Consider the following 23,114-nt stretch of genomic DNA (forward strand, 5'->3'; position numbering starts at 1 on the left):
AAGGCCCCGCCGGTCGTGGCCCGCCTGCGCGGCTGCTCCTCGGAGGCTGCGTCCACGGCTTCGGGGGCCCGGGGAGCGCCCTGGGGTGTGCGTCCGGGCGTCACAGTGGGACCGGGTCCTTTGTGCCCAGGATTTGGCCTCATGCTTTTCTTTCTCTTTTTTCTTTTTCTCTTTCTTTTTTCTTTCCTTTTTTTTTCTTTTTTTCTTTTCTTTTTTACAAAATACTCTCAGAAAATGACCTACTGTTTGGAGGGGGGCGTTTCTAGAAACAACAGGAGCAATGACCCCACGGGCTTGTCACCTAGTCTGGCAGTGGGCTGAGGGGGACTGAAACCTGGTAACTAACAATAAAAATCGTATTTTCCAAAGCAAATCAGAACTGCAGCTTACTGACTTAAAAAAAAACCAAACAAAAAAACAGAACAGGAAAGCGCAGGGCCTCCGTTCTGTCCTCACGGCGGGCGTTGGAGGCAGCGGCCTCCCTTGCCGCCGCGGCGGGGGCTTAGCTCATGTGGAAGCGGTGCTCCCCCCGCGTGATGTGGGAGGAGAATTCATACCTGTCCTGGCTGTGGTAGCCACACATGTTGCACTCGAAAGGGTCGCGGAAGCCGTGGCAGCCCATGTGGATGGTGTACATGACGTGGTCCAGGAAGAGCACCCTGCAGTGTTCGCACTTGTACGCCTTCATGGGCTCGCCGCCCGTGCCGACCACCCGCAGGGCGTCCTGGGCGCCGTCGGCGGCGGCCCGCAGCGGGTCGTAGGCCGGCAGCTCCTCCTTGACGGACAGGCCGTTGCGGGCGTGGGGCGCGATGTGGTTGGTCAGGTAGATGAGGCCGCCCCGGTGCTCCTCGGTGTTGCTGTCTGTGTCCGTGGAGTCTTGGCAGCTGTTGCTCGGGGACGCTTCCCTCTCAGAGGACAGGGACTTGGCTTTGGACAGCAGCAGCAGGTTCTCCACGGCGCTGTCCTGGGCGGGGTGGCTGGGGCGCGCGGGGCCCTCCCCGTGGGGCTTGTGGAGCTGGTAGAGCGGGCTGATGACCGGGACCACGTCGGCGCTGCCTGGGGGCGTCTGCACCAGCGGGCGCAGGGACTCAGCCCCCAGGTAGCTGATGGCGTTGTTGATGGCCTGGTCCATCACATGGGTCTGCATCATCTCGTTCTCCTTCTCGTAGCTGGCGCTGCCATCGTAGGGCATGTCCGACAGGCACTTGTCCCCTGTGGGAAGCAGGGGACAGTCAGCGGGGCCGCGCTACCTCTGCTGTGCCAGCATAGCCAAAACCTTCACCTCAGGGGGCCCCCACCCTCGGGGTGCCTGACCAGCCCCAACCCGGGGAGGTGGACCTGCTCCTGCCGGCGGTCACCGAGCCCTGTGGCCGACCTGGAGCCGGCGTTTGAAACATTCAGGGGGACAAATGAGCGAATGACTCGGTGAGACGCAGGTAGCGTCTGTCAGTTTAAAAGCACCGATTCAGAGGCTACACCGGGAGCTGGGTCTTTCCTCTATAGGATTTCATATGTGATTAGGCACGATCATAGTGAACCTTCACATTTAAATGACGCCTGCTCGATGTGGTGTTCTAAGTGATTTACGATTTATTATACGTTTATTTAATTAAATACATCATTATGGGATTAGTCACAAAAATGCACAGTGTGTTTATGTAAAGCGATATCATGCACTATATCTGAAATCCAGCGCTTTGACGTCCTGGAATAAAATGCAATCAAAATAGATGGGAACAGAGAGCAGTCGCACCCCAGGCACAGAGCTGCCAGGCCCTCCTGGGCTTCAAGTGGGTGTTTAGACGCAGCAGCTGCTCCCCACCAGCCCCTGCGCCTCTTTGCCCCCGCCCAGCATCAGCAGCACCGAGGCCGCACCCACAGGGAGAGGTGGTGGGAAGCTGGGGGCGCACGGCGCTGCGGGGAGGAAGGCGTGTCCTTCCCGCGTCCTCCCAAACAACTCCCGAGCAGGACTGAGGCTGGCACGCAGCCCCAACACGGCCGGACCTCGCCGGTGGCAGGAGAGCGTCCCTCCCCCACGAAAGCTGAACTCTGAACCTAGCCTTGGCTCCTTGTTTAGCTCTTGAGTGAACATTTTCGTAAAGAAATAAAACAAATTTCTTCAGAGTGATGCCCTCTCCACCCTGGCCGTCAGCTCGGTGAGAAGGCCACCGGTGAGCGTCGGCAGTCGCTGTAAGGACTGCGGGTGTTTTTATTTTAGGGGGGGCTAGTTCCTCCGCCGATGCGCGGGAGGCCGCCCAGGGGCGTGTCGGACGCGTTCACGTGTGGCCCCACACTCTGTTTCTGTCCTCCCTCCAACATGCGTGCCCGGAGCATCGACCATGGACCAGGCAGCGGGGACAGAGAGGGGAGCAGGGGAAATGGCCCCATCCTCAGCGGCACAGAGCAAACCGCGGACCGACCCTAAAGCCCTAAAGCCCTAAAGCCCTAAAGCGTGATCACACAGCTCGTCCCAAGTCCCATGAAGACGAAGAAGGCTTCGGACAGAGGACGGTCGGCCGGAGGGAAAGGGGAAGGGGGAGCGTGGGGCTTTGGCGGGTCTAGTGAGGGCGGTGAGGCCAGAGCCCGGGGTGCAAGGCTGGGGCGGGGGGGCGGGGCAGCGTCGGATCGGTAGGTGGGGCTACACCCGCCACAGGCTTTGTGCACAGGAAACTAGGAGCCATGGACGGGTTGGAAGGAAGGAAGGAAGCCCAGGCTGGGGAGGGACAAAAGACAGGGGGTTACTCGCAAGCCATCATGAGAGCCCAGGTTATGGCAGGAGGGGACTGGTGGGGGGCAGAGGAGGACCCCCCTGCCTCCCACGCCAACACCTGACATCAAGGCCTTCTGCCAGGTCTTAGCCACAGAAGGGTGATCTTCCCCACGGCTTGCAGACTTACTAATTCTTTTTTAAAAAAATCAGTGACTGTTGGTAATGGCCCAGGGACACATCCCATCACTCTGCTGAGTGGCTGTGGGCCTCGCTTCTCGCCTCGGGTGGATGCCCGTCACCCAGCGGCCTGGCTGCCGCCCCGGCTCCCTTCCTGGCGCTCAGACAGGCTCAGGCCCTGCTCGCACGTTCCTCGGGGTCCTCGGGTCCCCGGCAGAAGGCCTGTTTGTGGCCCGTCCTACCCTCTGTCCAACCCTCAGGGACCCTCGGGGCCAGGCGGGTGGCCAGGATCCCAGAAGGGCTGGTCTCTCTGTCGCTGGACCGCAGGGCAGAGGCCACGGCTTTATGTTCCGTATTGGGGCCGAGGCGCTGACGACCTTGCCACACTGACCCCAGGACAGAATTAAGCTGCTCTGGCTCGTGCCCCCGTCTGCCTTCGCCACCCAGCGCCGGCCAGCAGACGGCAGAGCGGGACCCCTGGGCAGTTCTAACGAACGCGAAGGCGCGGACAGCCCCGCGGGCACGAGGCTCTTCCTGCGAGTCACCCCGCTCCTCCGCGGAGTCAGGGGCCCGTGGCTCCCGAGAGACCCGCGGGAGCAGCGGTTCTTAAACTGCAGTATCGACAGCGAGTGGATGCGGGGGGAAGATGTGGGTTGAAACAGCCCACAGATTTCCCTCCCCTAATATTCCACGAAGTGAGACAAAGAAAAACCCACAAAATTCACTCTGGCAATCAGGTAAAGAAAGGCACCTGTTCTAATGAAATACATGTTTTAAAAAGCCAGCAGCCAAGGAAATAAAATACGGGGCAAAGCGTGGTGGTTACCGATCTCACTCCCCAAACGCTGAAGTCCGAATGGACACAGGGCTCGCGTTCTCCCCGACACCGCGTTTCTGTGCGGCAGGAGTGAGGGAGCCGCTCTTCCCATTTCTGACCAAAAACAGCTGAAACCTCTGCTAGTGAAAACCAGGTGACCCTGGACAAAAGAGGCCGAGGTTGGCTCTTGTGACAGGAGCGAGGTCTTCCGTGCAGAGATACGGTCCCGGTGCCAGCGTCGCCCCTTGGGAAACGCTCAGCACAGTGACCGCGCACTGAGGACCCCGGACCCCGCTCCGCAGGAGGGCGGCGGGGCTGAGGGGCAGCCGCCTCCCCAGGCCCACGCTCGCCCTGCCCTCGGCCCTCTCTCCGGGTTTAGAAAGTCGATGGCTCTCTCACGGGAAAAAAAACAAGATGTCAGAGACGGGGGGCGGGCGGCGGGGGGAAGGATGTTGAGACATCCGTCAACCTATGTCGGCCCAAGTCGAATTAGAAGATGAAAAGCAATGTGCTGGTTACAGTGAAAATATTTTCTCACAGTACAAAGGGAGAAAGGAAGTCGCAAACCACGGAGCCATCCTGGGAGAAAAGCCTAATTCAGAGAAGAAGGAAATGGCTCCTGATTGCCTTGTGCCCTGGACTCGGAACGAAAGTCCTGAGCGTGGCGCGGTCCGCAACAGCAGGGGATGGAGAGGGGGCTGTGGGTGTCAGGGCACAAGGTGTCCGAGCGGCCTTCCCACAGGACCAACGCGTGGGCGAGACGCCGCCGGTGGTGGAAGGGGAACGGCTAGAGCCCGAGTTCCCGCGCGGAGGGAAAACACAGCATCGTAACAGCGGGTCGGCGTGAAAAGGGAAATGCACGTTGCGGGCTGACAGACATGGAAGACAAAGTGTCATCCCACGAGGACAGCCGGCATCCCTGAGGAGAGGGCACAGGGGATGGGACAGCAACACCAGCAAAAACAGAGAGGGGAGAAAAGGCATTTATTTAAGAGAGAATTTCCCAGAAACAAAGGGAAAAAAAGGGAATTCCCATATCAAAATGGCAGGGCATTTTAATTCAGAATGTAAAACACCAAGTCCCAGCCCCCGGGAGGGCAGTTAACTTTAAGGTTGGAGAAGGCCTCTGCGGGCACTGGGGAGGCAGCGAAAATCTCGCCGTTGTCCTGAGTCCTGGCAAGATCTGAGGGGTCCTCAGGGGGCGCAGGGCGTGACCCCGCGCCGCGCACGTGGCCAACCGGCCCCCCCAAGAGTTGACAGAAGGGCAGCAGGCGGCCACCCTCAAACACAAAACAAGGGTGGATGTGGAATGTCCCTCGAAACTTCTTGAAAAAGGTTGCGTGACGGTAAAGCCCAACCCCTGAAGAGGTTGCGGAAACAGAAACAGTGACGCATGAAAATAATACAGCCGTGAATGTCAGCTGCGATTGAAAAATTAAAAAAAAATTGAAAAACGGAATAGCAGGAAGAGGACGGGGTCTGAGTCTTCAATCTATTTAAACATAGAGTTAAGAATAAACAGTTAAACTCTGAGGATTCTGAGGAGAGAGGAGAGTGTGAAATAACGACAATGTAAAAACACACAGACAAGGTAAAAATAAAAACGTAGCCGAACCCTGGGAAGCGGGAGGGCGGCCTTACTTTTCAGAGCTGTGAGTCAGGCGGTACCGACTGAATTGATCCAAATGAATGCAAAGTGATGTAAAGGTTTTCGTGTTTTCAGAATGTATCTTTTTTAATCTTAGAGAACGCCTTTGGAAGTATCTTTTGTGCGTGTGTGTGTGTGTGTGTGTGTGTGAGAAAATATTTATTTGAGGACGAGGCAGTGTGGTTCTGGGTCGCCTCTTAAACTGAGACGTGCACAGCAGGCAGCTTCCTTGGGAGGGAGCACCGGCCCTTGACGGAATCTCCGCAGTGGAGGTTCTACGTCCCTCTCAGTCCTCCTGCTCAGCAGCCTCCCTGCTCACAGGCATGTGCGGCCAAATAAAGAGATTTAGACTCAATCTCAGCTGCTCTTAACATTGGCAATTCCTGGATGTTGCATCTTGTGGTGATTTTAAAATATTCATCTTTGCGTTACAATTCTTTCTATTAACCACATGTCATTTTAATAACACAGTGGGGTTTTATTTAATTAAAAAAATTCAAACTTCTTAGAAGAAGTTTACGAAGGTAATTGTAATGGGTAGCATTGTTCCTTTCTTCTTCTATTTCCTCTTCTGTATTTTACACATTTTCTCAGCCCAGCCCCCAACCAGACTACAAGCAGCAACCGGCTTTGCCCGGCCACCCCCACGTCGCCCCGTGGCGGCTCCCCCGCCCTGCCTCCCAGCGTCAGGTTATCTCAGAGGACGAGGCCTTTGATGTCAAAGAGCGGTGAGGAATGCGGCCCGCAAAACAAATACTTACTGACACTCATGCCAGAGTTTACTGTAAGATTTTTAATCAAGGTCCCATGTCTATTAAGCAGCGACGTATGCCGCTCTGAGCAACATTTGACATAGAAACAGTATCCGCTCAAGTGCCTCAGATGCCTGCTAGTGTTAGGGGTTCCGCCAGCCCCTCAGGCGCATCCCGGGGTCCTCAGAACAGCTCTGGGGAGGAGGCGGGGCAGGGGCCCCAGGCCCCTCCACGGACGGGAACGCCGAGCCCTCAAGGCCACCCTGGGAGCCCTGGCCCCTCCCGGGCCAGCAAGCTTGAGAAGAGCTCCTTCCTGTAGGCCCTGGGTTCACGCAGGCTGGCTTGGCGTCTAGAAGTTAAGGAGGGACTTAGAGACGGGTCTCCTTTTGGATTTTTGAGGAGCAGAAACTGTGACAAGTTAGGAGGGGTTCACTGAACTCCCGTCAAATTGAGGCAGCCGTCTGGGGGCTGGGACAGGCCTCGTTTTAGACAGAAATGGCCGATCTCCAGCCTCTCGGCTGGGCGGGGGGGCGGGGGCACCTGGCTGGGTCCACAGCTGCCCGAGAGCAGGGCCTCAGCACAGCTTTGATCAATCGAGGATCACGGCTTTTCTTTTATTTCTTTTTCAGCTCCAAATCTCAAGACAACAGCTCAACGCTGGGCTCAGCGGGGTGGCCACAGCCGAGTTTCACAGCCTCATTTGGGGAGGAGTCTCCAAGAGCTCACACCGGCCGCCCATGTTCACTGACAAGGCCCTGGGCAGCGTCTTGTGTCACCCCCAGCTTCCCACGGTCCCCCCACTGCCTCTCCCTGGTCGCCACCGGCCACTGTCCCTGCCGTGCACGGAGTGAGCCCCGATGACCCCGCGGCCCGGGGAGATGTGAGGTCCCGCGGCCGGCAGCCTCCTCGGCACTGCGAGCTGACCCCCACTCTGCTCAGGAAGTTCAAGGTCTCCCTCACGGCAGCCTGAAAGCTCACACGTGTGGGCGCCTCCTCGCACCGCGTCCCCAGCCCGCGGTTTGCAAAAGTGTCTGTAACTTCCTTCCCCACCCACCCCACCCCCACCCCCACCCCCACCCCCACCCCCAGCCTGCGGCAAGCCTCTCTTTAAAGCCTGATCAAACGAAGCCTATTTTCAGTGCACCAGGGAGGCTAGAACCCCAGGAACGTGGCCTCTGCGTGTGCCCTGCTTCTTGCTGTCCCACCCGTCCCGAGGGACGGCCGCACCCCACAAACCCGAGCCCTGTTACACCCTCCTCTCTCCCAGGACCCGGGCCGGGCTCCCACGTGGCATCTGCACCCGGAAGCCCTTGGAAACTGGCAGACCGAAAATGGAACTCGATTGTTTCCAGAGTCTCGGTCACTTCTGCAAGGGGCACACCAGGGCACTACGGGCACCGTGACTCACGGTTTCCGCCACCCAGTTCTCTGGTGGCCGGACGTCTCCCCTCCAGCCCCCCTCCCCACACCCTCCCCTCGGGGACTACCCTGCCCCCCCCTCCAACCCTGCGGTCCTGTTTGCCCGACAGACTGTCCCCGTCGGGACACGTTCGCGCCTTGTTCTACCCGGAGATCGCAGCGGGGCTCGTCCCCACTGGCCGGCACGCTCAGCCGCTGTCCCTGGCCCGCACGTGCTGCGGCCTTATTGTTACGGCTTCCCTGAGGCGCACGAGTTACCCAGATCCTACCTGCCCCCGGAGGCACCCCTCCTGCCCCGCCCCGCCCCCACACCAGCGCCAGCGCCTCTCTCTCTTTCGATCTGCAGGCCGAGGAGCCTCTGCCCTGCTCACCCCCCACCATGGGCTCAGCCCTCCCTTCCTTCCAGGTGGCCGTCAGCCTCCGGAGCTGGCACGGACCCTCCTGCCCTGACAGGACCCTCTGCCATGGCCCCTGTCTGCACTGTGTGCAGCATCCCAGGGATAAGAGATGAGCTTGATATTGACAGCTGCTAAATGTTCTCACGTCCCTGCTGCTACTTGATGTTCCTAAAACCCTGCGAGAGAACTAAAGAATAAAACCATCGCTGGGCGAGGCCCCACGGTTGCGCCAAAGGGACGGTGTTAGCGCGGGGCTGCGGCGGGCGCCTCGGGTGGGTCCCGGCCGGGGCACCTGCAGCCTGGCACCCACCTCGGTCCCCCGCCCTGCCCCGCGGGGTCCGGCCCGGGCGCTGGCCCTGGGCGCCCTGCTGGTCACCGGCACTGGACAGCAAGCTCCCCGAGGAGAGGCTGCCTCTCTCTGCCGCGCGTCCCTCCACACCCCTGCCCCAGGCAGAAGGTGACCCTGAGACAGTCACTGCCCTGACTCTGTCTCTCTTCCCAGGGCACGGCTCCCGGGTGATTCTGTCCCTTCACCCCTCAAGGCAGCCCATGTGGCGGGCGGGGGGCGGTGTGAGGTTCGTGTGGAAAATGGCCGTGTCCGGCTTGGCCTCTGGGCACACTGACTTGCCCCCGCCGGAGCCCATGGCGTGTCCACGGGCGGACCCCACGCAGTGCCTGGATGTTGCCACATCATGTCTAGGACAAGTCGCTGGCAGCAGATCTGCCACATTGATGAGGCTTTTGGAAAAACTTCCAAGGTATATAAGACATGTTAAACTTGCCCATTGTTGCTTATTCTAAAAAACAACAACAAAAAATGGAGCACTTTTTCTTCCTCCTGCCCTCACCTAATTACCGCCTGAGCCTACACCCCCCGCCGGGTTGATTTTAAGAGACAGCAAACAGGTAACTCTTACCAACGAATTTCTGAGGCATAGAGCTCTTACGTTTGGCGACATTACTCGCAAGTCTGTCCAGTACGAGGGACCGCTCGGTGCCTGTCTTGCACAGGTCTTCTGCCATCTCGCTGTGATTAGCTTCTTCTTTAATGACTAAAGTCAAAGACATTCAGAGAGGCCAGTTTAGAAGTGCTGACAGGGACACCACCCCGCAGCGTCCTGTGCTAATCTGACATTTCTGAAATGCCCTCGAAAGCCAGGCCGCGGTGGAGATTATTTCTAATCTTCCCGGCAGCCCTGCCAGGCGGACAGAGCCACCTGCGAGAGTCACCTGCAGGCCGCTCGTCAACCCCCAGGGCCTGCGGACTGAGTGTCATTACTGTCACCGAAAAGTGGATTGGGATTAACCGTGTCCTTCTGACGGGGCGTCTTAACTATCCGCTGGCTCCCAAATCCCCTAACTCGGTCAATCTGGACGTCAGGCCCCCCGAGAATCAAGGAACTGTCAGACCCAGTAATGAGGGCCCCGCTCCCTCCCCGGGCACAGCGAGCCGAGAAGCAGAAGAAACGCTCAAGATGCTGCAGTAAACGCTGGTCTCGCGGGGAGAGAGCCCAGAGCTCTGGCCCTCGGACGCACACACTCTCAGGGCGGCCTCAGGGGCTCGGGGTGGGGGGTCACGGGGGCCCTGCGGGTGGGACGAGGGCTCCTAGCCCATCTTTGTTTTTCTCAGGTTGTCTCTTTCCTTCCATAACCGAAGACACAACTTTGTACCAGGCATGGTTTCCTCTATATCCTCGTTTTACAGTTGGATGTTTGGAACGATAACCCTTCTATCTCCCTGACATTTATCCCCACGTATACAGAGCTGAAAAGGTAAATGGATTGTCTGCTCTCTAAATAGGTAATCAATTCTTCCAACGCAGTGCCTGCGCAGTCCCTACAAATCCCACCGCAGAGCTGCCTAGCTCGGGGCTTTGCCCAGTGCGCCCACTTCTATCATGGGCCCGCCTGCCCTGCCAGGAGCCCCTGTCGCAGCTACACCGTGACATGGCACAGACCCTTCTTCCCCCCGCCTGCCAATTCCCTCGCTGATTCTTCCAGATACACGTTCTGATACTTGGTCTCCAGATTCCAGGACGAGGCCCAGACCCATGCGATGTGAAGCCACGCCTGGACTCGGGGACACATACGTGCGGGCTCCGGCCCTCTGTCCCCGCTTGTGCGCCCCGGCGGGTTCCTGCCCATCTGCTGCGGGAGCGTGCCCCGTCAGGTCCTGCGCATCCCCCGCTAAGGTCGCCTCTACTGTTTTCTGTCTCCAGGGCGTCCTTATGAACGCCACTCGGAAAAAAAAAACAGGTTTCCACTTGGTCGCAACCATCGTGCAACTTGTCATTTTGAGCATCAGAAGTGTGTTTCTCATTAAATGGGCAAACACATGCCCTGACTTCTATGAGGGATGCACATAAAACCCTTGAAGGTCAGTGTCGCCGGCCGCACTTGGACCTGCGGGCCGGCAGGCTCCCTCCTCGCCGTCCGCCCTTCCCTGACACAGGGCACTGTGGCCCCGGGCGGGGCTTCCTCTCTGCCAGGCTACGGGCCCCTGGGAGCCTGACCCTCAGGGTCTCCCCGTGAGGACAAGGGAGCCCCAGCGCCCGGTCCCCGGCCCCTCGGTCCTTCGCTGGGTTCCCTGCTAAGGGCTTGGGACTCCATTTGCTCACCTAAGGCTCGCGCGAGGCTTAAATGTTCTGTACCGACGTGAGGAAACTACTAGAGATGACCAGAGGCTTTTTGCCTAATGATACTACACCCAGGAAAATTGGTCCCTTCTCCATCCTGTGAGCGAGGCTCTGTTTGTGCCTAACCCAAAGGAACGACCCTCAGTAAGGGGATGGGGGTCCACCTGAGAGCTGCGGGGGGCGGGGTGTCGGGGGCATGGGAGGGTCAGGAGAGGCACAGCAAAGCCAAGCGACCAGGAGCCCCCACCGCAGCCCCCACCGGCCCCCCGACCACAGGCCCCCTCGGGGAGGACTTGCATTCACGTGCCCCTTCAGCTCCCCGACCCCTTCGACCTGCGCCGACCCAGTGAGACGCCCCAGACGACAGGAGCACTCAAGGTTGTAAATGAACACGTTGGACCGAACTGACTCTGAGCGCAGGGGAGTGCCGGGCACACGTGGGGCTGCCCTGTGAGCTCAGCGACATCGCCGACAGACGGGGACTAGCCCGGGGCAGCGCTCTGGGCGCTGGGCCCTGCGGTCCAGGGAAGCGTGCGAGGCACACCTGGCCCTCACACCTCCCCCGCCTCTCGTTCCTTCCCGGGCGGCTGGCCGGGCGGGGTGTGTCGCTGGCACGTGAGAGAGGAGCTCAGGGCACACTAGGGAAAGGGGGCAGCCTGGGAAGCCGACCCCAGGTCTCGGGAAGCGAAGGCTGCCGCGCCCGAGGGGAAGCCTCGGCGTGCGTGGCTTCAAGCTCGTTTCTTCAGTGACGGGGGCGGCGGAGAAAACCAATGGACTCCCGTGAGTGTCTTGGTGTTTTGTCTTCTCGATTCCATGGTTTTAGAGGGAAATACATGCTGTTGTATTTCACAGGGGTTGGTGTTGCAGAGAATGAGCCATTGGTGAGTATTTGCTGAGCAGGTAAACGGCTATTTAAACATGAATCGGCAGTGCTTAGGTCTGAGATCCATTAATTCACTTTTTTACAGAAAATATAATACCTGTGTGTTTATCTTTTATTTAAAGCAGAGCAAATTGTCTTCTTGTCCTTTTGTTTCCGACCTCAGGGTCTGGCCCCAAATCGGTAACTGTTAGGCTATGATGAATGTTGCTAATAACTAGTTTCCTTCTTCCACAGACTCTCAGCGCCTTTCCACTCTGGAAACCCACCCCGGACTCTGAAGGAAGCGACATGACCCTTTCACGGAGTCGCCCCGTTTCCGGGTGGGGAGAGGAAGGCGCCGGACAGCAGCCCAGGGCGAGGGCTGGCGGGCGGGCCGTGCGAGGACCGCGTGAGGACCGCCGGTGCCTGAGATGCGCTGCCTCGCACGGCTGAGACCTGGGGCTCTCCCCTCGTCTGAGGGCCCTCCCTCCCCCTCTGCCTCCAAGGACCTGCCCGTCCCCGAGCATGGTACGGCCACCGAGCTGTACGCGGGAAAATGGTCACGAACCCGAGTTTTACGTTTGTTTTACCGTGACCAAAAGATACAATACAATAACCAACTAGAATGTGGAGTTTAAAAACTGTCTGCCTCCTAGTGGGATTCCTTGACAAGACCGCCGTGGCGGTCAGGGAGCCGAATGAGGCTGCCCAAATTCTCAGCCGTTAACGGGGTGGGTGGCCGGCCCCCACCCCCCTGCCTCCGGTCTGACGACTGTTCTTCCAACGGTCGTGCTAAATAAGGCGTGTTCGGAAAGAGGGAACCTTCAGCTGAGCTATTCAGAAATCCCTTCTCTCTTAACAAGACGGGAAGGAGCCTTTTACTGATCGCTGTCCCTGTCAGTAAACGCGCCTGCTGTGCCGGTGTCCCCGCCTCCATCATTCACCCGAAACGGCCTCAGACGGGAGCCAAGAGGGCTCTCGGGACCCAACACAGCGCGAAGCATCGCGCGCACGTGCGCGGGAGAGGCGGCCAGTCCCCGAGTCCGGGGGCAGGGGCCTGCTGTCAGCCGCTGGGGCTCGCTCTCTCCTTCCGGCAGGTGCCGCAACCCAGCCCGGAAAACAACCCGGAAAAAAATACATGAAAATAGTTTTTTCAAACAAGAGTTCACATCGGGTCTTGGTTACTGGGCACAAAGAAGCAATCAGTACTCCAGGTTAAAAAAAGTACCAAAAACCAAACCAACCAAACAAACAAACAAACAAAACATCAAGCATCCCTAGCAGCCTAAAAGAGAGAGGGCTTTAAGGTCACGCTCCCTCCGGGAGACGGGGAGTGTGTCCCTGGCGGGCGCGGGTGGGGTCCGTGGGCCGCGGGCCGGGGGCGCGGCCTGGCGCTTACCTGGGTACAGCGTGCCTGGGAGGCCCATGGTTTGCAAGTAGTTGTGGCAACGCTCTTTATGTTCCTCTAAAGAGCTTCGCTGTTTATAGCTTCGGCCACAATATCCACATTTGTGAGGTTTACCAACTGCAGAAAACAGAATGGAGTTCAAGACCCCAATTAAACTCTGGCCTTATGGGTGGGGGAATGCATGCAACATAGACATTACCAAAAAGTCAAAAAAACCCCCTGTTCGGGAGAGCTTGCGGCATCGCGGGCTCGGTCGAAGTCGCTAACTGTCACAGGCTGAATGCCGGGGGTTTCCCTAGCTGCCCTGAGACCTCCTGTGAGTCCTGCTCCGTCCTAACTTGTCCCCTCTGCTGACCGCCACGCCACTCCACCTCGATCACTGGCGCGCGACCTGTAACTGGAGGGAACGGGCCTCCGCGGCGTTAGGATGTGGCTGGGCCCCTGGGCAGAGGCGGGAGGGAGGGAGGGCGGGCGCGTGTTGGCTGGACAGCACACGGCTTCCCCTGCGTGGCCGGACCCTGGTCCCCGCCTACCCCGGGGCCAGGTCGGGCATGACACTGGGGCCAGATATGGTGCAGCCAAAGTCAGCTCCGTCCCGGTCGACCCTGGATGTTTGGAGGCCTCTCAGGTAAAGATCAATGGAATGAGCGCTTGTTTTCCAAAATGCGCGGTTTCTGGATCAGCCCTGTTCCGCGGAACTTCCTACGGACCACGGGAGCAAGGCCTCCTGTAGCCTGTGCTCGACACGGTGGCCACCAGCCGCCCGGGGCCGTGTGGCATTCGCTGTGGGTGGGCTTTGTTTAATTCATTAAAATTAAAATTCAAACACCAGGTATGGCCGGTGGCTACTGTGTCGAGCAGTCCAGTTGCCCACAATGACTCTTGTTCTTCTTGAATTTTATGGGGTGTTTTAGAAAAAGAAGAATGCAGGTTCATACGACGGCCAAGTTTACAGACGTCAAGGCACAGCATTTTAAGGGGGGAAATGGGTAAAGTATTTTCAGCTAGTGATACAAAGAATTTAAATTTCCATTTTAAGACCAGACTAATCTCCTCCTTCCTTCTCACGATGTTAGATTCTACATACTTGAAATTATTACATAAAATTCAATACCACCAAAGTAGGAATATTGGATAAAATGGTTTAACTAAAGCTTGTATTGTTTACATCTCTTCCTTAGGTGAACAGAAGCTATTGTTTAAGACTAAGATAAGGAAACAAAATTTGAGTTCTGGAACATTTACTAGAGGAATAAAGGAACCTTTATCTGTAGAAGGTATTGTATCCCTAGCATCAGGGAAATAACATCAGCACATATGATGTTGTCTAAAATTGTACCTTTCATTGGGAGCTGCTTTTAAAAATTAATAGACTAAAGACAACCCCTCACTGTCCTTTCCTGAAAAGGCTGTAACCTTAGCAACTTCCTGTGTAAATGGCATTGCGTCTGAATATCCACTTTTCTGAGTACGTGATTGGTTTTAACTCCGGGACCTAAGAAACACGGTCACTGTAGCCGCAGAAGCGAAGCCTCTCTCGGAGCGTCGCCCGACACGCTTCGGGATGGAAGTCTCTGGTTCACTTGCTACGTCCAAAGAAAGCAGGGAGGAAGGGCAGGGGTCCCCGCACTGCTAGGAGCCACGCTGTGTCTGCCAGAGTTTCTGGCAGAAGGGGGTGCGCAGAGTGGCCGTGTCACAGCAGAATGGAATGTGGCCTCGACGGATTGGCAGACGTGATCATCGTGTAAACCCCAGGCCATGTTTGCCCGGAGCTGCGTCTGTGGCAGCTGCAGACGTCAGGACCACCAGCAGCGCTGGGCCCGGGCGGCCTTCCCCGACAGGGTTCCCAGCTTGCTCGTCAGTGGCCCCGTTCATGGGAGCCGGCTGCCCCCGACCTCGCTGCGTTGCAGAGAAGTCCCCAGGGACGGCAGGGCAGCACCAGGTCTAGCGTGGAACCAGCAGGCGCGGAGCCGGAGTGGCCTGAGACACGGAGTGAGACGGTCCCGGCGTCACAGCGGGAAAGCGGAGTGCGCGGCTGTGTCGTGAGCTCTCAGGGCAACACCTCGCAGGAGAGGGCGCCGCTGCCCATCCGCCTGGCGGGCGGTGGGGGGGCTGGTGTCCCGCCGAGGACAGGCCCCCGTGGGCAGCCGTGCTTCTTCCCAGCGCCACGCTGTGCTCCTGCCACGGGGGCTGAGGTCCACCGGACACCTTTGAAAGGACGTCGGCCACGCTCCTTTGCCCTCCAGCCCCCGGCACACAGACCACACAGCGGCCACGTCCCGAAGCCTATGGCTAGGTCCTTGCGCACCGTCGCCTCTACGCGGGACAGTGCACGCCTCTCATGACCAACACGTGGAAACACTTAAGAACACTCACGTCCTGCTGTCCCTGTCCACTGTCCCTGTCCTCCCTGTGGCCCGCAGCTGCGGCCTCCCCAGCCTTCAGCGCGTGCCTCGCCCCTGGCGGGGGGTGGCCCGGGCCTCTCTGTCACCCCGGCTGACCTACCCGCCCCACGGGGAGGAGCCACCGCCCGGCTCTGCGGGGCTCCATGCGTGGACGGTGTCAAGGCCCCGACCCCGACCCCCACGGCTCACCACGAGGAGTGTTTTGGGAGCCTCCCCTGTGCAGATGGCCCGGAGCGGGGCCAGGACAGAGCAGGGCTGGCCTGGCTGAACACGGGCTCGCCAGCCCCGGCCACCCCACGCCTCGGCCCCTGGGGGACCTCCTGCAGGAGAATGACAGTCCCCACATTTGCTAAAATGTGCCCGGTGCCCCTTTCTAGGGTCACTTGCAGAACTGTGCATTCTACTCGAACTCCTCGCCTTCCAGCTGGGGCTCAAGGCCTTTTCTCCAGGACTCTCCCCGGATGCCTCTCGCCCCCGAGACCGACTGCCCCGCCCAGTGCTCCTGCCGCCCCCTCGGACATTGTGTCACAGCCCTGGGGAGACGCTGGTGCTTCGCTACTTCGTGCTTGTCCCCTCCGCTGGAGAACGGGGCCCCTGGCGTGCTCCGCACGCGGGCGACCAAGAAATGAACCCTGCAGGCGACCTCTGACACCTGACCCTCGTGGCGCTCTGCGTGTTTGGGAAGAGCGTGGCCCAAGTCCTGCAAACTGCGCCCCACACAGCGTCCCTGCTTGGGGAGCTGGCCCGAAGCCTCTCCCTGTCCCTGCGCTCTGCTTGGGAGGAGCCGCCGACATGGGGGGAGGGCCGGCCACCTCCCGCCCCGGAGCCCCCTGCGCGGCCTGGACAATCGTGGGGCCTCTGGATAATGAAAAAGAGCGAGAAAGACGCCTCAGGAGGCAGGCAAGTGCATCCAGTCAGAGGCGGGAGAGGGAGAACTGAGACTAGTGGGGTGTGCCCAGCAAAATCTGCTAAGAGGCCTCTTGGCGGGGGCGGGCCTGGCTCCGGGCGTGGGAGGGGCCCTTGGGCCCAGTCGGGGGGCAGGGCAGCGAGCTCTCGGAGCCAGGCGTGCGCCCACTCAGGACGGGGCCCTCTGTCAGCTTCGCTATCATGGCTCCCGAAACCCTCTGCGTAACCCAGTGACGTGTGTGGCTCAACTCTCAGACTGAGGATGTGGGTCTGGGAGCTTTCTGGGTCTGAGCATGACGTCCAGCAGAAGCTCAGCTGGGCGTCCTTTCTGAAGACCCACTGCCCTGACCAGACGGGGTGTGGGCCCTCTTTGGAAATGCCCTCGCTAAGGGGGTCTTGGGGGGGGAGGTTTTTCCGCCTCCCTCTCTGGTCAGGGGGTGACGGGGACCCTGCCGCTGCCGCCGTCATCAAGGCAGCAAGCGAGCGACACAGGGCCGCGCCGGGGAGCGGGCCCCCCGCGGGGAGGGCTCCCGGCCCGCAGGCCCCGCCTGCGCCCCAGCACCTACCGGAGTGTGTCCGCAGGTGCCCCGTGAGGGCGTCCCTCCGGCGGCAGGCGTAGTTGCAGAGGTGGCACTTGAAGGGCTTCTCCCCGGAGTGCAGCTTGATGTGGCGCAGCAGGTTGCCCTTCTGCGTGAAGGAGGCCCCGCACTGGTTGCACTGGAAAGGCCGCTCGCCTGCAGGAAGACAGGGGGGCGTGAGTGCGGACGCCGGCCAGGGACCCGAGGGGCGCGCGGGCCAGCAAGCGGTTTCCCACGGGGCCAGCGACTTCCACCGGCTGCAGGTTTGATCGAACATGAGGCTTTCAGACGAAACCTGCCAGCTTCTTAACGCTTCACTGGCTGGGTCAATTTGATCTGAAAATCTAATTTTTTTCCCTAAATCAGAGCGGCACATCACAATGCAAATTCAAACTCATTTAAATAAAGTGTCTGCAACATTTTGTGATGAAGAGCCACTCTTCCTGATCAGCAGTTTTGGAATAAACCAATATCCAATTTTGCGTGTTGTGGCATTTGGTGGGGTTTTTTAATGTGGCTTTTTTCAAAGGGTCTTTAAAATATGCCACTGAAGCAGCAAAATAAAAAGGAAACTCATTAAAAATGCATTTCAGGATCACAAGTTCATTTCAGCGTTACATTCTTATATTTAAATGAAAGGCAGTTCATTATAACAGTTATAATAACTTCTTTTCATTTACATCTCCCTGTATTTCCTTTTCAATTTCTTCTCCATTACCTGTCTGTCCCTACACAGGCGGATCTGGAAGAGACAGACAGAGAGGGTGCGAGGGGAGAGACAGAAGGAGAAAGACCGAGAAAAATGAGAAGTGAAGAAACCAACGGAAACTCCACGCCGTCTCCAGAGGGCCCGACCTCCCTGCGTCCCGGAAGCCCCCTCGGGCTGCGTGCCTCCCAGATCCTAAAACCTTTACGGTCTGATGGGTGTGTGTCCACAGAAGGCAAGCGACAGTTTCACTACAGAGAGTCTAAGGTGTGGTCGGTTGTTCCCAGGAGTCCTCTCCCGGGTGGTGCTCGGGGCGCGGGGGCCAAGGACCCGCTGAGCCCCGCGCGTGCGGCCGCCGGCGCCCCTCCCCTCCGGACCCGAGAGAGGGCCGTGCAGGCCTGTGCGAGGAAGCTGCTCCGGCGCATCCCTGGGGCTCGGGGTCTAAGTCGGTGACCCTGTCTGGTACCGCTCGCTTTCGAGAGTGAGGCACTTGTCACGTTGAAGTAAATGTGACGGCTCTCTCCAACACAGAGGCCTCATTTTTCAGTGGAACTGCTCTGTGTGACCGTAGTCCCTGCTGCGGAGACACCCTAAGGATACGCTTCCTAGGAACACTTTTCCCCCCTTAGGAAAATAGAACATGTACAAATGCATAGTTGACAATCTCCCCAATGGCTTCGCATGGCTTTGGCAAACAAGACATCGTGTATCAGGAGTGACGAAGCGGCAGCCCATCGGGGCCTCTTAAAATCCACACCCGCATTTCGTCATCCTGGTCCTCTCTGTGGCTGAGCAGGCAAGAGACAGGTGCCGCTCGAGGGATGGGAGCTGATTCACCGTGACCCTCAGATACGGTCCGAGCGGGGGACCCTGCCCCTGCCCAGGACGCACGGGGTGCCTGCCCAGATCCCCACCTGGCCTGCACGCGGCCGAGCGGGGAGAGCGTGGGCGTCCAGCCGGCGGGAGCCGACGGTCCCCTGACCGTGGCTGGCCCTGTCCTCGCCGGTCCTGCGGGTGGCCCGGCAGCCCTCAGGGGTGCCCAGCAGAGTGGCCGTTCCGTTTCCTTCCAGAAGCCCCTCTGGGCCCCGCCCGCACGCATGGGCATGAAGGTGTGCCTTGGACACCACGGAGGGGGTGCGGGGGCGCCCCAGCTCTTACGCCGCCCGGGGCACCCCCAGAATGGGGATCCTGGAAAGAGAGTCCGTCGGGAGGTCTCATGCTGTGCAATGGTCTGACCCCCCATGACACGTGCGTGTGCGCGTGCGCGTGGATGACCCACAGCTAGAGGGGTGCGGTCCCCTGAGGTCTGAGGGCGGGGCCCTGCGGCTGAGCCAGGCCCTCAGTGGGGACGGCAAGGGCGGACCTTTGAAGCCGTGCACCGCCTTCCGCAGAACAGGACAGGAAGGAGAGACAGAAAGGCAGCCGTTTCTTCAAGGGTGAAATCTGACTTCCACTTTGAGTCACCGGCTCCGTGCACCTGGCGGTGCCCGGGCCTCCCTCCCGCCAAAGGCCTTCCTGGGAGGCTGCTTCTCTCGGGCGCCTGTGCGGGCACGGACACGTCACGCGGGCCGCGGGCCTCAGGCAGGCCCCCCTGGAGTGACAGCCCAGGGGGCTGGACTCGGGGTCACACCCCTCCAGGGACGTTGCCAAGCGTGTCCGCGAGCCCCGCTGTCAGCCATGCCTGCCCCGTGCCCTCCTGGGGGGCGACCGCTTGCGTGATGTCACTGAGTAAGATCGGGTTTCTCCGAGACTGTCCCTCCTTTTATTTAACGGGGACGGGGACTTTAATATCCTTGATTCCAAATGTAGTTTTAAATCCCAGCGACTCTGTAAGAACGTGTAAGCCTTTAATCACTTAATTGGTAAGAAAGAAAGTCCCCTTGGTTGCCTCTGCCAGGAATTTCTGTGCGTCTGTCAGAGGCAGGCGAGTTTCAGGAAGACGCCCGGGCGACGGGGACGGAGGGAGGCCGTGGCCGAGCCCCGGGGCCCACGCGGGGCGGCGCTGTGCGTGGGGGCCCCGCGAGCGCCGGGCCGCCCCCTGGCGGGGACAGGGTGGGCGCAGCACGTCCAGGCGCCGTCACGCAGGCACCCTCCTGACCTGTGTTGTTTCAAGGCCCATCCTTTAGACGAGCAACGCTGTGCACGGCCCGGCGGAGGTCGCCTACGCTGCGCCTCTCCCGGGCACCCTGCCCTCCGGCCTCACCTGCGACGGTGCGGGGGGCACTCCTCCTTCACGGGTGAAAAGTAACGCAACGGAGCTGCGCATCGAGGGGAGTGACGGGCAGGGCTCAGCAAGCTCGGTAGACGGGGCGCCCCGCTGGGCACCGGGCGCGCCGGCAGGGAAGGGCTGGACCGTGGGAGGCAGCCCGTGAGCACTGCAGTCGGCCTGGGGGGCGCCCCGCGCACCCGACTCGCTCCGTCAGGGGCAGGGGCAGGGGCAGGGGCGGGTCCTGGCTCCTGGGGGGCGGCAGGTGCTCTGCTTGGACCTGGGCTCCCAGGGCAAGGACCTTCCGAAATGCCCTGGTCACTGTCTGCTCCTCGGCTGCCATCTGCGGACGCGCGGGGCCCCCGCCGGCACCCAGGCGCCCTGCGGGATGAACCGGACTCTGCCTTCGCAGGGGACCCCCGAGCGACTCCTACGGCCTTCCACGTGGAGGAGCACGGTTCTCGCGAGGCTTAAACTTTGAGAATCCAGGGCAGGGCCGCTGATGCCTTTCTAGCGTATTCTACGCAGGTCCCAGGGATGTGGAAACCTTTCTAGCATGTCTACGAACTCACAGCAGCTTTGCCAGTGTAATTCCATAGCTACCTGGGGCCCCCTCCGTGGCAACACCAAGTGGCAACGCGTTCCGGACACAGTCACAAGGTCGCTGTTGAAGCAGTTTTGTTTTTGTTTTTGTTTTTTTTAAAGGCAAGGCGGCAACCCTAACACTGCTGGTCGGTAGAAGTTCCTCGTCCTGGGATTTCTTGTTCTGCACGCAAAGGCCTCGGAGCATCAGCGGCCGGCGCTCGGCCCTCCGCGGCCGCCCGTGGGACAAGCCGGCGGCTCGCGGCCGGACGGCGCTGCCTGTCCGCGCTCAGCGGGTTTCTCCGTGGCTGGCGACTGCTCTTTGATCAGGGCAGGTGTCCTTCTCGCTTGGCCATGGGTTATGCCAGCGTTTGGTCTGCGTATCAGACATTTAGTGGAGAGACTTTTCACTGTATAATCAGGAGAGTGGCTCTGCTGTGAGGGCTACCGCGCCCCCAGGGACGCGCTGCGCCGGCCGCCGCGTGCTCTGCCGGGGCCTCCCCGGGCGCGGCCCCCCTTTCCTGGGGTCTGCACCCCACGGCAAGCGGGCAGCCAGGCGTCTCACTTGCCACTGAGGGGGCGGGTCCGTTTCACCGGGCAGTTTCAGGAGTAAGGGGCACCTCAGGAAAAGCAGTTTGCTCAGCGTTAGAAAAAAAGGTTTTACAGACGATGAATGCTTCTTGAAAAAAGACACACTTTCCTTATTTCCCCCCAAGAGATGCTACACATGGAGGTCATCCTTTCAGCATATGCCCTGATTCAAATACAAACATCGCAAGGCCAGAAGAATCTGCTGTTCCTGACGGCCGCAGCTTCGCTGCCTGGTGAGTTTTCTGAATTCCTTCTTTGCTTCTCGTGTCCCTGAATCTGCCGGACTCGCACGAGGCTCCCTCCCTCCCTGGGGTGTGGGGGTTCCTGTAGGAATCGCTGCGTCTCTGCGGCCTGGTGTCCACCTGCGTGCCGGTCCCTCCTCCCGCGGACGGTGCTGGCAGGGGCTGGAGCCAGGGTGACTGCCACGCCACTCCTGGGCAGCGGCGACCCAGGGCTCCTGGGATCTACGTCCAAAAGTTTGCTGACCATGGCAGTTGGTGGAGGCATTGTCTTGCTCACCTTTATGGCAAGTTTCTGTTCAACTCCAAACACACAGGGCGCACACAGGTGCACGTAACATGCGCCCCATTCGTACTGTGCTCTGAAGACTCTCCGAGGCTGTCAGTGGCGATCGGGTAGTTCCGGTGGAAAATATGGATGTGATCGGTCCCTGGGCCTCGGGCTGGGCACAGGGAGGGGGTGGCATGGGGCCTCTCCGCCCCCGCCCCCATGGGAGCGTGGGCACAGCGATGGGGTCCTAGACGCTCCTCGTCCCTCCAGTTCTGGAAACGGGAGACGATATTCTCTCATCCTTCTAATGCCTCCACCAGACGGGGTGGGGGTGGCGGTGGGTATTAAACTCTTGACCAGTTTTGAAGTGAACACCTCGTGACATCAACCTTGTCCACAGCGCCTGACACCTGACCAGAACGCTTTCCAAAAGATTGCGTGTTGCTGGTATTTCGTCCTTCGCTGCCGTTTCCAAGAATCCAGCCCTTCTCATCGGAACTGAAAGCAGGTCCTTGCGACTCCAGGTTCCCCAGTGGACGAGCGAGGCGTGAGTTTTGGGGTGTTAATTTTTGTGTTTGGTCTTCTCCTCTGGTGTAAGGTGAACCCCGCGGCGGGTGCAGCCCAACCGTACCCGCTGCCCCTGCTTAGGGGGAACGACCCCCTCCCGCCCCCGCCCCGCCCCCAGCGCTGGCATCTGAGGCTGCTGAGTTTTCTGCTCATTGCTCCCCTGTCTAGGGCCGAACTGGTCCCGCCAGCAGCCCCGGGAGAAGGCCGCGCGCCCCGCACGCCCCGGCGCCCCCGCGGCTCCGCCCGTCTCCGCAACGCCCCTCGCGGCAGCGGCTCGGCGGCGCCCGCCTGCCCCTCCGCCAGGCCTTACCCGTGTGGCTTCTCTTGTGGACCATGAGCACATTGGGGCCGATGCAAACGATCCCACAGACATCACACTTGAGTTTGCCATTAGGAAGTCGGATGCCTCCAGCTCCTGACATAGCTCTGCCGCCTTGGCCACTGTGGGCGCCATCCACGTCCTCGCCCACGGCACCGAGCACGCGCAAGTCCTGGGCGCACGCTTCCCCATTCACCTCACAGGCACGCGCGTGCTCGTCGTCACTCTGAGTCTCTACTTTAACATTACTGGCTGAAAGACACAACACAGCGGCCACTCAGTGTCATCGCAGCGAACAGCACACGGCAGCACAGCCCGCGGGAGCCTGGGGCTCCTGGGCGGGGCTCTCGGCGGCCTCGGCCGCGGGGCCCGTAGCCCGGCCGGAGGGCCCGGGACGGGGCCGCCTGCCCGCCCTCCCTGTGGGTCCCCTCGGCAGAGTCCCCGCCCTCTCCTTGAGAGTCCCTCGCTCTCAGCGGGTCAGGGTCCCCAGGTCTGCGGTGACAGCCTTGGGCACCCCTCCTCCAGGGGAGCCCCGCACACCAGGCGGTGAGCATTGGTCACACCGTCAGCGCCCCCCCCCCCGCCCCGGGGCTGGGGCCTTGTTTGGCAAAGTCCCTCGTGAGTGGTTGTCACACATGAGAAACCCCTACCCCTTCCCTGTTTCATGGAGTGATCAGCGGGGGGGGCGGAACTCAGCCAACGCGTCCCGAGACCCCTGCCCTCGGACCCCTGGGAGACTTTGTTTGTTTCTTCGGTTTGGGATGGTTCTAACCGCCTTTCATTCCATAGCGCGCACGCAGCCAGGAGCGCGGACCTGCTCCGAGGGCTCGGGGTGGGGTGGGGGGTGGCTGTGAATCTAAGAGACTTAGGTTTTCAAAGGCAAAGCCACGAGTGTGGGAGCGCAGGGCCAGCCGCGA

General features: G+C 59.9%; 1 protein-coding gene across 1 annotated transcript in view; it reads right to left on the reverse strand.

Moving 5' to 3' along the window:
* Positions 1-452: 452 nt before the first annotated feature.
* Positions 453-23,114, reverse strand: part of IKZF1 (IKAROS family zinc finger 1) — a 79,337-nt gene continuing 56,675 nt past the window's right edge. Inside the window, exons 5-9 of the mRNA XM_054571280.1 lie at positions 22,189-22,449; positions 16,705-16,872; positions 12,819-12,944; positions 8,839-8,973; positions 453-1,212 (exon numbers count right to left, since the gene is read on the reverse strand). Of these exons, the coding sequence (XP_054427255.1) occupies positions 503-1,212; positions 8,839-8,973; positions 12,819-12,944; positions 16,705-16,872; positions 22,189-22,449 (1,400 nt within the window). The 3' untranslated portion in view covers positions 453-502. The remainder of the gene's footprint in view (positions 1,213-8,838; positions 8,974-12,818; positions 12,945-16,704; positions 16,873-22,188; positions 22,450-23,114) is intronic.

The sequence above is a fragment of the Pteronotus mesoamericanus genome, unplaced genomic scaffold (genome assembly GCF_021234165.1).
Source record: "Pteronotus mesoamericanus isolate MK-2021 breed Mesoamerican mustached bat unplaced genomic scaffold, CSHL_Meso_final contig_220, whole genome shotgun sequence".
Classification (NCBI taxonomy): Eukaryota; Metazoa; Chordata; class Mammalia; order Chiroptera; family Mormoopidae; genus Pteronotus; species Pteronotus mesoamericanus.